The sequence below is a fragment of the Meyerozyma guilliermondii genome, genomic scaffold (genome assembly GCF_000149425.1).
Source record: "Meyerozyma guilliermondii ATCC 6260 scaffold_7 genomic scaffold, whole genome shotgun sequence".
NCBI classification, from domain to species: Eukaryota; Fungi; Ascomycota; class Pichiomycetes; order Serinales; family Debaryomycetaceae; genus Meyerozyma; species Meyerozyma guilliermondii.
This window is the reverse complement of record NW_001809794.1, coordinates 556,755-570,470: the sequence shown is the minus strand read 5'-3', so window position 1 is coordinate 570,470 and position 13,716 is coordinate 556,755. Positions and strand designations below refer to the sequence as shown.

Below are 13,716 nucleotides of genomic sequence, written 5' to 3'. Positions count from 1 at the left end.
TAAGCCAAGCTACTTAGATAGAGGACAAATTGAATTGTAGGTCAACGTTTGAGCTGGTTGTAGAAGTTGGCTGCAAATTCGTAGGTGGTATACCGATTACCTAAGCAGTATAAAGATTTCGAGTAGTTTGTGCAATTCGACAGAAACGAGTTAATAAAGAGTAGAAAGTAGCCTGGCTGCAAGCATGACCAAGGGGTTAATCTTCGACTCATTGACGTCCAAGGCGATAGAAGCAAGGACTTTGTGCAAGTGTATTACATAAGCAACGACTGAAGAAATTGTTGCAAATTATGCCAGGAACATCTCTCTTGGATTCGTCATTATTATAGTACATTTCGGTCATATTTATATATCGCCTATTGCAAGACGCTTCTGTTAGAGAATATTCACTAGCAACTCCGGATCGAATTCGTACAAAAATTTGAAGCTCTCGAACAGAAACTTGTAATTTTTGTCCATTATCAATTCGTAGAAACTGCGGTCATAATCGTAGTACCAACCACCATAAAGTTTCATGTTGTAGTTTTTCCACCATTCCATGAAGTCTTTCCACATGTTTCTATCGTGGTAAAGACTGAACCTTGACACAACACAGATACATGCAAAATGATAGTAGAGTCGTAGAGCAAAGAAATGCTTTTCTCGGAGTAGCACATCTAGAAACTCTGGAATGAATATTGCCCATTTGAAAAGCGGTACAGGGTAGTTTAGTTTGGAGGAATAGTAGAATGCGGTTGCCAAGATGTCAATGGATTCTCTCAATGCTTCGATTTCGGCGTCAATTCGTGGGTCTACCACGTCCTTGTAGTCCGCATAAAAGTCGTCCATTTCCTTATGCAATCGCACAATTATGGGAAACTTGTGTTCTCTGATGAAGGAGGGTACCTTTTCCACAGTATTGTAGATTGTACGAAATTCAGTTTGGATTATGGCATCAATACCAAGCTCAAATGTACTCTGGACACCTCGACATATAGCCACAAAGTCTGTAGAGGGGTCATCTTCATCCAGCATTTCGGTCTCTTCCTCTAGCTGAAACGATAATATAGGAACTAGTCGGTGGGGATGGAGTCCAAGAAACAGGTAGATAAGAACCCCAGCAATACCTAATTCTGCAGCACGATCTGGGTCGTTGACAACGGTGTTAATGCCAAGCAGAAGTGCCTTTTGGGACTCGGAGATCAGGTCGGAAAAGTAGTTGAGTGTTCTTTTGTACAAATTATCAGTGCTTGCGAGCGCCATAGACAGGTCAAATAAATCCACCGGCATGGTACTTTCCACACCATATTCCAGCCAACTGGGTGCTATCTGGTACAATTCTCTGGCGTCCTGGACATCTGCTAAGAATAATGTGGAAACGTCACATAATGGCCACATGTTCATGGACGCAAACAGGAACATTGCCTTGCGTACCAACGGCGACTTGGCGAATAAAGGCGGCACACAATTGCGCCACATATGTTCTGCTGTCATATTGACACCGAAAGAGAAGAGAGGAACACAAAACTGATCAAAAAAATGTAACAATCGTAATTCAAACCGACTAAGGTTCATCATAGTGGAGGTTGAATTCACCAATGTTTCCTTCGTCATTATCTCGAAAGCACAATCTCCATACCTTCGCGGAGGCAGCTCTTCATCCAGACTTGAAGTAACCGGATAAACACAATCCCGGCCCGTATGTCTACAATACTCGCAATGGGGTCTTTGTTCGTCACACTAAAAGTTAGTAAATATATTTAATTGGCGATGAAAAATTTCATTACATACCTTTATTCGGAGCTTCTTACAGCTGTAGCATCCCATTCGGGATCTTCTGGTCAGTTTTCGTGATTTGACACTAGGCATAATTGACGTTTTCCCGTTGCAAATTGAAATGCGATTATCCTTTTACGCTGACGTAACCCAGCCGTGCCGTGGTAATTATTTGCGCCAGCTGAGCCCCTATAGGGTGGTGACCCGATGTCGTTCATAAAAATGTGATATATAAAAATCGGACTTTGATCTCGGGGCCGAAATCTTACATATTTGGTGGCCGTTTATATGCAATTTGCAGCCGTTCCAACGTTTAGGTTGCATGCTTCTGATGCATATCTTGGCACATTATATAAGCGCTAAAACTGCGAGTGCAGCAAACATAGCTGCAGCGAATGCGGCTGGAGATGGTTGCAATGGTGAAAACTGACGAGGGTAGATTTAGTTCAGAAAGAGCAAAGAAGGTATAGTATTGAGCGAAAAATCTTCATGGAGAACGTTTGAAGAGAAGGATCAAGAGAAGTTATTGGAAGTCACGAGAAATTAAGAGAAGTAGACAAGGGAGAACCTCGACTCTCAATTCGTCAATTCATATCTATGTCTAACATACTCAACACTAGTTCTGGATCAAAATCGTACAAACAGCCAAGACCACCCGCGGGTAGTCTATATTGTCTTTCTGTCACCAACTTATAAAAGTATTGGTCCTTACTATAAATCCAGTCTCCGTACACTTTCATATTGTAGTCTCGGAACCACTTCATATAATCTATCCACATGTTCAGTTGTTGATAAAGGTAAAAGCCAGCAGCAGTGACGATACAGGAGAACTGGAAGTATACCCTTAAAGCAAAAAAGTGTCTATTTCGAAGGAGCTCGTCAAATAGTTGGGGTAATCTCAACGGCCATCGAAAGAGGAAGAGTGGGTAATTGAGTGTTGCCGTATGATAGAATTCCGAAGCCAAGAGGTCTAGCGACTTTCTGATTGTTTCTATCTCTTCGTAACACAGACTGTCCATATCTTTTTTGTCTTCGTAATATATCTCGAGATCTTTTTCCAATTGCACAATGATCGCAAACTTGTGTTTTTTGAACAGAAGAGGTACTTTTCTTGGTGTCTCGACGATGGCTCTGAACTCGGTTCGTGATAGAGAACTCAAAAGCAAATCTCTAGCATTCAGAAGACTACGGCACACAGATATAAAGTCTGTAGTTTCTGGTTTCAGTTCATTTTTCAGTGAGCTTTCTTCCAACAAAATAGGAAGCAATTTGTGTGGATGGAGCCAGAGAAACAGGTATAAGATGATACTGGTGATCATCAACTCTGAAGCAGTAAATGAATCTGAAGCGAGGCGTAATGGGTCAAGGAGCATGTCTTGAGTGTTTTTTATCAAATCTGAAAAGTACCCCAGAGTTCGGGTATACAAGTCAAGAGATTCTGGCAAAGACGGTTCGCGCTCAAAAGTAGAGAGTGCTTTCAATGCGTCTTTGATGAGTCCAATTTGCGGAGAAACTGAGATATTCAGATCATATTGTTTCTGGTCGGCGAGAAACAACTCTTCCACTTCGCAAAGCGGCCACATATTAATACACGAATAAAGAAAGATAGCGTTGCGAACCATCTGCGACCGACGGAAGAGCGGAGGCACAGAACACCGCCACATCTTATCAAGCTTTAAATTGACTCCAAAAGTGAATTGAAGAATGCAATAATTGTCAAAAAAATGCAACAATCTCAATTCGAATCTGCTGAGTCCCATCAACAACGAGGGAGAGTTGACCAAGCTTTCCTTCTTAATTACGTCGAGCCATAAAGCTCCAGTTTGGTAGTCTGAATTTTGGTAGACACATTCTTTGCGGGTGCAGCGACAATACTCACAAGTGGGTTTTGCTTCATCACACTTTGTTAGAAAACTCACTTAAGTAGTTTGAGATGATAACTTACCTTTATTCGTAGACGCTTGCAGTTATAGCATCCTTTACGGGACCGCAACACCTGTCTTTGGCCACTAGATCTAGGCATCTATAAACGACTTGATTTACGGTTTTCGAAGATAACGCAGTAGTGCAGATACCGTTTCTGATTTGGAGATGAAATGACTAGCCTGACCATTAGATTCATTCGATTATTCAGGCTTTGGTAGCTTGATCTACGTTGAATTGGGTCTAGGAGATATATGCAACTGTAAATCTGAAACCATTTCTCTGCTCGTTGGCTGCAAACCGCATATTTTTAAGTTTGACGTGCGGCTCGAGGTTTCAAACTTTGAAAAACTAAGCAAGTTTTCTGAAGAATTTATGAGTAAAATAGTAGGAGAATCCTTCATTCTATGAGAAGTGGGTGGGTTCACACTCACATAGTTTCTTACATTCAATCGTTGTATTTTGGTTACTCGGTCGTAAAGTTATTCATGCCTATAAACTCGTGGATCTACAATTTTTGGATGCTTGCTCCCATTGTAGCAACCGCCATTCTATTAGTTTTCTTCACATCGTGACATCATTATCTTCGCATCAAAGTCGTATAAGCTCCTAAAATCTGTAAGCAGAATTGTGTACTTTTTCTTGATCACCAAGTCGTAGAAGCTTTGGTCGTATCTGTAAACCCATCCTCCATACCCTTTGTAGTTGTACTTGCGAAACCACTCTATAAAGTCTCGCCACATATTTCTTTCATGGTAAAGACAGAACTTTGCCATGAGACTAATGCATGAAAAAAGGTAATAAATTCGAAGTGCAAAAAAGTGTCTCTGTCGAAGAAGAGCACCAAAATTTTCTGGAATGCCAATGGGCCACTTGTAAAGTGGCAATGGGTAGTTTAGTTTGGTAGAGTAATGGAACGCACTTTCCAAAAGCTCAATTGCTTCTTTGAGAACATCAATTGCTCCACTCTGTTGCACACCACCCTCATAGTTAGAATAATATTCAATCAAGTCTCGATTCAACCTTGAAATAAGAGCAAATTTGGATTCTTTTGGGAAAGAAGAGAACTTTTTTGGCGCCTTATAGGGCGAAGTCTTGCTATTTTTCAGGCAACAGTGCTCTTTTATGACTTGAATCCCACGGCAAATCGACACAAAATCGGTTGTTTCATGGATATGATGGTCTGGAACTTGTACTGAAGTTCTAGCTGAGTCTTCATCGGTGTTTTCCTCCAATTGAAATGCTAGTATTGGGACTAAATTATGAGGATGGAGCCCCAAAAACAGAAATATAAGTGTTCCGGAAATACTCAATTCAATGGCTCTCAGAGGACTAAGTGCCATCTCAGAGCCCTCTATTCTTCGCTGGCTCTCGAGTAATAGGTCTGAAAAGTATTCAAGTGTTTTTGCGTACAAATTGTTGGTGGTTGCATGGTCCTGCGACAAGTCAAAAAAAGTCAACGATTTCGAATTAATTTCTTCTACTTCGAATAGGTTATTAATGTGGTACAAAGTTCTCATCTCTTGTACATCAGCCAGAAATAACGTCTCCATGTCGAAAAGCGGCCACATACAAATCGATGCGAACAGAAACACAGCATTCCGCACCAAGCGAGACCGGAAAAAGACTTTTGGAACCAATGTTTGCCAGAACCTTTCAGCCTCTTTATTCACTCCGTAGGAAAATGCCGGAACACAAAACTTGTCAAAATAATGCAACAACCGTAACTCGAACCGGTCGAGTCCCATCATCGCCGAAGTGGAATTAATGAGCTTTTCTTTCGTCATCACCTCAAAACACCCACTAGCAGCAACAAGTTCATTCCACAGCCTCGGAACGGGCAAAGGATACTCACATTTTCTTCTAGTGTGTCGACAGTATTCACAATAAGGTTTCTTTTCATCACACTGAGTCAGTAACGGCTAAATTTGATTTGGGTTTATTCTAGAACTTACTTTTATCCGTAGCTTCTTACAGGCGTAGCAGCCATTTTTTGAACGTCTGCTTCGGGGTCTCCCAGCCATAAAAAGAGTACTTCATTTCGATTAGTCGTGAACCGATGGCTTATGTAAGCAGAAGGTTGCAACCTTCAGCGTTCCGGCTAGCTGAAGGGAAGTTGTCAATGTTATACAAAGACTCGTTATCTATGTATTGGGGTTTTGTACGAGTCGGTTATCTGCTGATATTGTTATCGGAAATCTAATAATTGATATCTGATATTCTATCTTGAGTAGATAAGCATAAGATACCGACGTGCGGCTGAGAAGTACAATAGTTCAACTGCGTAAATGCATAGTTAGAAGCCAAAGAAGCCAAAGAAAAGTTTCGAGACTAAAACCGTTTTAGCTGGTTAGTTCATAAGTCATGTCAGCTATTTAAATGTTGCTGAGGAATATTTCCAGTATTGCAGCCAGCACCATTTGCAACTGCGACTTCCTCTCTAATTCTCCAGCTTAAGAAAATTGCTAAGCATTTTCACAAGCTAGTTCGTTACGAATCTTTCACCAGCCTACTATCGATTTCAGTCGTAGTGAAGATCAAAAAACGAACTCTGGTTCAATTTTCGGTTCATTTTGTCGTGGCTGCAAATTCTAGTAGTGAATGCTCTGGCTTTAGTGGATCAAAATCGTATAAAAAGGAAAAGTTATCATACCCGAACCGAAAGTTTTTTCCAATAACCAAATCATAAAAGCAGCGGTCAAATTCGTAAAACCACCTCCCGTACTCTTTCATATTGTATACACGAAACCACTCGATAAAGTCCTTCCACATATTTGTATCATGGTAGAGACTGAAATTTGCTATAGTGCAAATACAGGCAAACTGATAGTATAATCTTAGTGCAAAAATATGCTTCTGTCGAAGAAGAACATCAAAGTATTGTGGAAGAACGAGCGGCCATTTAAATAGCGGAATTGGATACTTGAGTTTTGCGGAATAGTAGAATGCCGAAGAAAGTAGTTCAATTGCCCTATCGATTGCTTCTTTTTCCTCAATTGCTTGATAATCATCTTGATCGGCAAAAAACCTACTCAGCTCGTTTCTTAGTCTTTCAACAATAGCAAACTTTTGTGCCTTGACAGAATACGGAATTTTCTCTGGAGTAAAAAATATTACTCTAAACTTAGTTTTCGTTAAGTTGTCCTTTCCAAGCTCAAACAAGTTCTGCGTGCCTCGACACATTGCCACAAAGTCGGTGCTGCAGCTGGAATCGTAGTCACTGGTTTCCAATTGAAACGATAAAAGTGGAACCAATTTGTGTGGATGAAGGCCGAGAAACAGGTAAACCAAAATGCCCGAAACCACCAATTCTGCTGCTCGAAGACTGGACCCAGAGAAGCCTCTGGGGCAGGTAAGTGCTCTTTGTGTCTCAGATAGAACGTCCGAAAAGTAAGACAAGGTCCTCATGAACAAATTATCAGTTTTTGAGTTTTTCAAAGACATGTCAAAAAACGGTTTTGTTGTTGACTCGACTTCGCTTCCATTATCAACAGGTACTGTGTTGTAAAGAAGCATCGAAACCTTGACGTCAGAATGAAATAAAGTATCCACATCACATAGCGGCCACATATTAATTGCAGCAAACAGAAACACTGCTTTGCGAACCAAAGGTGAAATTCCAAATAACTGTGGAACTGACTCTCTCCACATCTTATCCACTCTCACATTAACATTGAACGAGAAGAGAGAAACACAAAAGTCGTCGAAAAAGTGCAACAATCGTAACTCAAACCGACTTAGTCCCATCATACTCGACGGACAATTGACCAAAGTTTCCTTAGTGATGACTTCAAATCCAGTAAACTCATTCCTTGGAGCATTACCAGGTTGAGGATTCCGTTTCACAACCTCACAAACTGCCGGGTACACACAAACTCGCCCAGTATGCTTGCAATATTCGCATGTTGGCTTATCTTCATTGCACTAAGTTAGCTAATCGTCACTTTAAGTTAAGGTTTGAACATACCTTTATGCGCAATCGCTTGCAGCTCAAACATCCATTTCGTGACCACTTGCTCAGTCTTCGACACTTCGCCTTGGGCATTTTACTCTACATGTTCCTTAGGTGACTCTTATGAAATTTGCAACTGAAAATTCATGGTTGAATACGCTTATGTAAGCGTATCTGCAAAATCTCGTATGTGCATGCACCAAGCCACGGTTTGGGAAACGAGTTCAACAGGGAGAAAGAATATGGGGATTGATAGGAGTACAAGAGCATGTATCTGTGCAGTGGTGCTATTTCAACAGGAGAGCGTTAGCAACCGGCTATGAAGTCCGTTTATGAATTTTGTTCAATTACGCTTACTTAATCGTATTCATATGAATCTGATATCCGCTTACATAAGCGTAAAGATTCCGTGCCTTTTTGAGGCGCGGCTGTGCGGCGCGATGAATACGTCAAAGTACGATTAGGTAAGCGTATTAGAGTCGATAACCTACGAGACTAAAGAATATAAAAGATGAGCGTATCTCGCTGAATTTGACATTCTTCCCAGACCACCCTTCACTACTCAATCCACAACAACAATGCTTCCAGTTACATACGCTTCTGAATGGCGAACCGTCTCCATTGTGCAAGTTGCATTTTTTGCAGTCATTCTTATTACATTTCTTACCGGCATGTTTTTAAGAATATTCAGGGTCGATGCCACTCTTAGAAAGAATTTGTTCATTGTTACATTTTTTTTCACCATGTTTTCCTCGTTCAAGATAGGTGGAGGAATTTGTGCTATTATTCAAGTGGACCAGGACAAGCCTTCGACTGGACTTATGATTGCAACTTATATTTTAGACACGGCCAGTTTGGGATTTTTGCTCAAGTCCATTGTCAATTACTTGGACTACATGATGTTTCCCCGTCCTTCATCCTCGTCCAATGGCGGAATTTTGGGAATTTTTAACAAAGGTGGAAATTCGGATTTCCAAGAGGTCCGCATTGGTCTCTCCAACAGAAAGGATAGCGAAAGCTCCACCGAAGACATGAGACCCACGGACCCAAAGAAGGATCTCAGCAAGTTTCACCCGTTCAGAGTCACCACAGTTGTAATTATGGTAGCAATTATTTTGTCCATAGTTGGTGCCTGTGAGATGTCCGACGGGTCCAGTGGAGGTTCAACAGGAACCTACTTCAAGGTGTCTTCCTTGCTTTTCTTGGCAGCCTTGATTCTTGTGTTTGGTCTTCTTGTCTATATCTACTTCCAGCAACCCACCTTCAGAAGTGGTATTAGAATTATTATGTTCAGCTTGGTGTTCTACTTGGTGAGAATCATATACTCAATTGTGCTGTCGTTTACTGGTATTAACATCTCCAGCACAAGTTTCAACAAGTTTACGTTGATTTTTGGGGATTACAAGTACTATACCTTCATGGGCTTCTTGATGGAACTGTTAATTGCCATTATGCTTTTCATCATTTCGCAGTGGTTCTTGACAAGGAACCCTACTCATTTTTAGCAATTTTGTATCAATTTCATTTAAACTCCATTGAATTGTGAGTCAGATCAGTAGATACTCAAGAAACCAGGAAAACATTTCAAAAGTTCAATGGTATACTGATTTTTGTAGTCTTGAGTAGAGCTAATGAGATAAGACAAATTTCGCACCCAAAAATAATTGAGATTTTTCTCATTATTGAATCTTCTCACTATTCAATTCGCTACTTGTCCCACTTCTTCTCTACTAATTTCACACTATATACTCTAATCTATCAGGTCTATTATTGAATTACAAAGTCAGCAACATCAAACTCCTTTGAGGAAATACCCATCTTTCCAATGTAATCTTTGGCATCCTTGGCCATTATCTTGGATGTGGCATCGTCCCATCCGAGTTCCTTGCTCATGATACTAACCACTCCATCAACAGCAGTCAATGCTTCTCTGGCATTCAAGAAAGCCAATCTGGTTCTTCTGGCCAAGAAATCAACAGGAGTTCTGATGTACTCGTATTTAAGCGAATACTTCAATTCGGCAATGGTGAAAGGCTCATCGAAAGATTGGTAAGACAAGTTGTTTCCCTCAGAGTTGACAACTTCCGATGGCTCAAAGTGCTTGGTGGCAGCCAAGGTGATTGGAAGCTTGTTGAAATCGGACTCCTGGTACAACTCCAAAATCAACGACGATCTGGAACCGTAGTTATGAGACAAGTGCTTGGCCAACTTCAAAGGAATTCTGTACTCGTGGATCAATCTAGCAGAATAGTTCTTGGAATAATCCTCACCACCAGCCAAGATGATCTCATTAGTTTGGCATGGCTTCAAGTTCTTTCCGTCAAAGTTAAACTTTTTGATCAATGTAGTAACGGTTTCTTCAGCCATTTCACGGTAAGTGGTCCATTTTCCTCCAGAAATCGTCACCAATCCTGTTTCAGACTGGGTGATTAAATGGGAACGAACAAGGCCTTGGGTAGAAGCGGTGGTGGGGTCTTGACCCTTGGGGACAGTGGAAGGGTCACGAACCAATGGTCTGATACCAGACCAAGCAGACAACACATCTTCTCTATGCACAGGGAAAACAATGTACTTGGACAATTCGTTCAAGATATCTTGAATTTCTTCTTCGGATGGGACTGGGTTTTCGGAAACGGACTTCAATGGGGTGTCGGTAGTACCAGCCAAGACCTTTCCTTGCCATGGCAAAAAGAACATGACTCTACCATCGGAGGTGGATGGGTCTAACATTCCCATATCTCTTGGACAGTAGTATTCAGGAAGAACGACATGGACACCAGACGAAGGAACAACCATTCTTGGTGGTTGTGGGATCTTTGGAGGCAAGCCCTGAGGATCTTCGTCCATTTCCAAAATCTTGTCAGCCATAGGACCGGTGGCATTCACCACAGCAGTAGCCTTGATGAGATGCTCTTTACCGGTTTCTCTGTCGACAGCACGCACACCTTCGATTTTGCCTTCATTTTTCACGAGCTGGACCACGTCAAAGTAGTTGAGAACGGTGGCACCATGCTCGACGGCAGTGATGGCCAAAGTAGCATTCATACGGGCATCGTTGAAAGTTCCGTCGTGGTACACACATGCAGCTTTCAAGTTGGAATCGTCGATCATAGGAGCAATGGCAGCGGTCATTTCTCTGGAGAAAACAGTGGACGACCGCAAGTTCTGGTGACCGGCAAACCAATCGTACATTTTGCAACCCATGAAGAAATAAGGCACTTTCCACCACTTGTAGACGGGGATCATGATGGGCAAAACGGAACACAAGTGAGGAGCCGTGCGCAACATGTTTGCTCTTTCGTTAAGCGCCTCGATAACCAAGTCCAACTGGGCTTTAGAGAGCTGGAAAATGGCTTTTTCCAAATATCTGACACCACCATGGGCCATTTTTGTAGATTTTGAAGAAGTACCCGAAGAAAAATCGGTTTTTTCCAACAAACAAACATTGAGGCCTCTTGTAGCAGCATCCAACGCGGTACCAGTTCCCACGGCACCACCTCCAATCACAAGAACATCGAATTTGGGGGTGGTTTCCAACCGAGAAACGAGCTCTTCTCTCTTTGGAGGAGCAGGCAAATCTTTTCTTAAAGGTTTGTACGAAGTGACCAACTCAGGCACTGCGGGTGGTTTGATGTAGTCCACGTACACAACAGAACCACCAATAACGGCCGACGTTGCAAGGGCCGTCTTGGCGAATTTCGACGCTAGAAAACGGGACATATTTTAAAAACGGATTCTGTTCGATTATTATCAAGATATGTTACAGTCAAAGGAATCTCCAGGGATGTCGTTGAATAACGCAAAAACTACTGTTCGTTGACAAGTTGGTCACCCACAGAGTGCGTTTTAGCGACAAACAGCAAATCACTGCCTTTTATACCGGCTGCAATGATGCGCCGAGTATGTGCAGGAAGCAACCACCCACGGACTATGCAAGGGCACTTGCAACAATTGTTGCGGAGAGAGGAGAAGCTGCGCTGTTGATTAGGGTGTTTATAGAATGACGAGAAGCCGTTAAATGAGTTTGGACACTCGAAATACCATTTTATTCACCTGGTTCTCGACAATGTCGCCTTTCCTAATTTGCAACCGAGGTTCCGAATTATGTTCCGGCGGTGCGGATCATCGCGTACCGGCCGCAGGGAGTCCATGTGGTTCAGCCGCCTGCGACGTGGAACAAGTCGCGCTCTTGGCACAATAACGCGGACAATTGGTTCTGCGCGGTAAATAATTATTGACCGTTGAAAATAACGGAAAAAGAAATAGCCATAGGAAAAAGAAAAGAGAAAAAGAAAGAAAGGAGATAGGAACAGATAATAAAATTTTGAGACAGAGATTTTGAAAACAGTATGAATTTTTTTCTTCTTCCGTATTCTTGTCCTCTTGTGTTCTCGTTAGTCTGACGACGGTACCCTCGGATTCGCTTCTTGTCCGCCTTTCGTTATCTGCATGTCTCTGCAGACGAGCGGGGTTGAGGCGGGGCAAAATCACGGGGAACGTCACGGGCATGCGTCACGTGACCAAGCCTAACTTAATTATTGACTTTGACAGGTACACCTTAATTTCCATAATTCTGGAATTGAGTTTTTCACGAAAGAATTAAGCTTTTTCATCAATATTTCAAATGCTGAGGCTTCGTAACCTTTGGTCAATCATTGATCATAGCTCTTAGTTTCCAATTCAATAATGAAAATGGCTCTGCCCGTTTGGAAGGTTTCGCTTAATATTCTAATTAAGACTGCTCGTAGTTGGTTGAATTGGTCTATTTCTTTAGGTAACTACTTGCATACTAGCCTTATCTATGATAATTGTTTCACAATTTATTGATAGCAGAATATCTGAAGAAATAGTCTGAATACCGGAGGCTGACAGACATCATACTCAGAAAATTTTCTTTAATTAAGAACTGTTAAGAAATGTTGGATATTAGATTTTCAGTATGGCTCGTCTTTTGCTCCATACTTATGGTACACTGAGAAGTCCAGAAGTTCAGAATCATGATTTCACAGTAGACGAGTGAACAACTTCCACCAATTAATTGTGCTTTTCCACCAATTTATGTGCTATTCTTCCATTCTTTCCTTATAGCTCATCGTGCCTATATGGAACTTTGAAATCTTTTCCCGTTGAGTTGACTGCGTTCCGAAAATCATACAACAGATAGTACAACTTGTTTGCAATTTTCATACAAACGTTCCATGAACCATGAGAAAAATCAGCCTTCCAAGTATCTTGGTTAGGAAGATTTCCAATAGCTCTATTGGCGTATTTTGTTCCCAATTCCAACAATGAGTCTGAAATCGAATCAGCACAACCTTCAAAGCTGATATAACCAGCAGCTAGATCCCAATTGCCGATGGGAATTATTTTTTCTTTTTTCACACACTTTGTATTGGATTTAATCCACTGGGCAGATATTACTTCAGTTTCGGATAAAACTTGTGTGGCTGTTTTGTGCTGTCCGTACTTGATTACAACAGTAAGTTGGTCCCTGTAAAATTTGGAGCCTGGATTTCTTCTAACTTTGACAGTACTCAAATGTCCATTGCAGAAATGGTATGAGTAAGATTTTATCGTCGAAGCATTAGTCGAATCGTGAACAGCTTTAACACCTGCTGCCAATTGAGTACTTATAGCAGACACTTCTGTACCAGTTAAGTCAATGCCATAAAGGAGTGATTCGGGGTAGGTATTATTCAATTCCACACCACCAACATAAACAATGTCAATACCGTGAGTTCCATTATGTAGAACATTGGTGCTGTCACGCAAAAAATAATCTAGATCAAGAGCCCAAAAAAAGTCAGCATAGACTTTGGTAAAGAAGATCAACCATGAGTATATAATCAATGATTGTTTCATCCTTGTTCTGTACTCTCTTGTACTATTCTGGTACTCTCTTGTACTATTTTTGGTGACTATTTGAACTTGGTCTGGTCACCTGATCTTTATATCTTTTCGAGACTCGATGAAAAAAGGTGCGTTAAATTTAGTTTGTGAGCCGCATTGCTGTCAAGTCCGCGAATTTTCGATTTCTCTGCATTGATAACATTTGAGAGCCACGTCTTCTTTGATTGTTTTGTAAA

At 41.4% G+C, this 13,716-nt stretch overlaps 7 protein-coding genes across 7 annotated transcripts; 1 reads left to right on the top strand and 6 right to left on the bottom strand. All coding sequences in view use genetic code 12, as the record gives it.

The window, feature by feature from the left end:
* Positions 1–375: 375 nt before the first annotated feature.
* PGUG_05484 (uncharacterized protein) lies at positions 376–1,593 on the bottom strand (the record flags this gene model as incomplete). The annotated part of the gene is made up of 1 exon (XM_001482414.1): positions 376–1,593. One exon carries the CDS (start codon positions 1,591–1,593, stop codon positions 376–378), a length of 1,218 nt encoding a protein of 405 aa, XP_001482464.2.
* Positions 1,594–2,339: 746 nt separating this feature from the next.
* PGUG_05483 (uncharacterized protein) lies at positions 2,340–3,515 on the bottom strand (the record flags this gene model as incomplete). Its single annotated transcript, XM_001482413.1, has 1 exon — positions 2,340–3,515. The coding sequence occupies one exon, from the start codon at positions 3,513–3,515 to the stop codon at positions 2,340–2,342; it is 1,176 nt and encodes a 391-aa protein (XP_001482463.2).
* A 717-nt stretch (positions 3,516–4,232) lies between these two features.
* Positions 4,233–5,465, bottom strand: PGUG_05482 (uncharacterized protein; the record flags this gene model as incomplete). The annotated part of the gene is made up of 1 exon (XM_001482412.1): positions 4,233–5,465. One exon carries the CDS (start codon positions 5,463–5,465, stop codon positions 4,233–4,235), a length of 1,233 nt encoding a protein of 410 aa, XP_001482462.2.
* Positions 5,466–6,246: 781 nt separating this feature from the next.
* On the bottom strand, positions 6,247–7,428 carry PGUG_05481 (uncharacterized protein; the record flags this gene model as incomplete). The annotated part of the gene is made up of 1 exon (XM_001482411.1): positions 6,247–7,428. The coding sequence occupies one exon, from the start codon at positions 7,426–7,428 to the stop codon at positions 6,247–6,249; it is 1,182 nt and encodes a 393-aa protein (XP_001482461.2).
* A 780-nt stretch (positions 7,429–8,208) lies between these two features.
* PGUG_05480 (uncharacterized protein) lies at positions 8,209–9,135 on the top strand (the record flags this gene model as incomplete). Its single annotated transcript, XM_001482410.1, has 1 exon — positions 8,209–9,135. The coding sequence occupies one exon, from the start codon at positions 8,209–8,211 to the stop codon at positions 9,133–9,135; it is 927 nt and encodes a 308-aa protein (XP_001482460.2).
* Positions 9,136–9,397: 262 nt separating this feature from the next.
* On the bottom strand, positions 9,398–11,350 carry GUT2 (glycerol-3-phosphate dehydrogenase; the record flags this gene model as incomplete). Its single annotated transcript, XM_001482409.1, has 1 exon — positions 9,398–11,350. The coding sequence occupies one exon, from the start codon at positions 11,348–11,350 to the stop codon at positions 9,398–9,400; it is 1,953 nt and encodes a 650-aa protein (XP_001482459.1).
* A 1,362-nt stretch (positions 11,351–12,712) lies between these two features.
* On the bottom strand, positions 12,713–13,492 carry PGUG_05478 (uncharacterized protein; the record flags this gene model as incomplete). The annotated part of the gene is made up of 1 exon (XM_001482408.1): positions 12,713–13,492. The coding sequence occupies one exon, from the start codon at positions 13,490–13,492 to the stop codon at positions 12,713–12,715; it is 780 nt and encodes a 259-aa protein (XP_001482458.2).
* Positions 13,493–13,716: the final 224 nt, after the last annotated feature.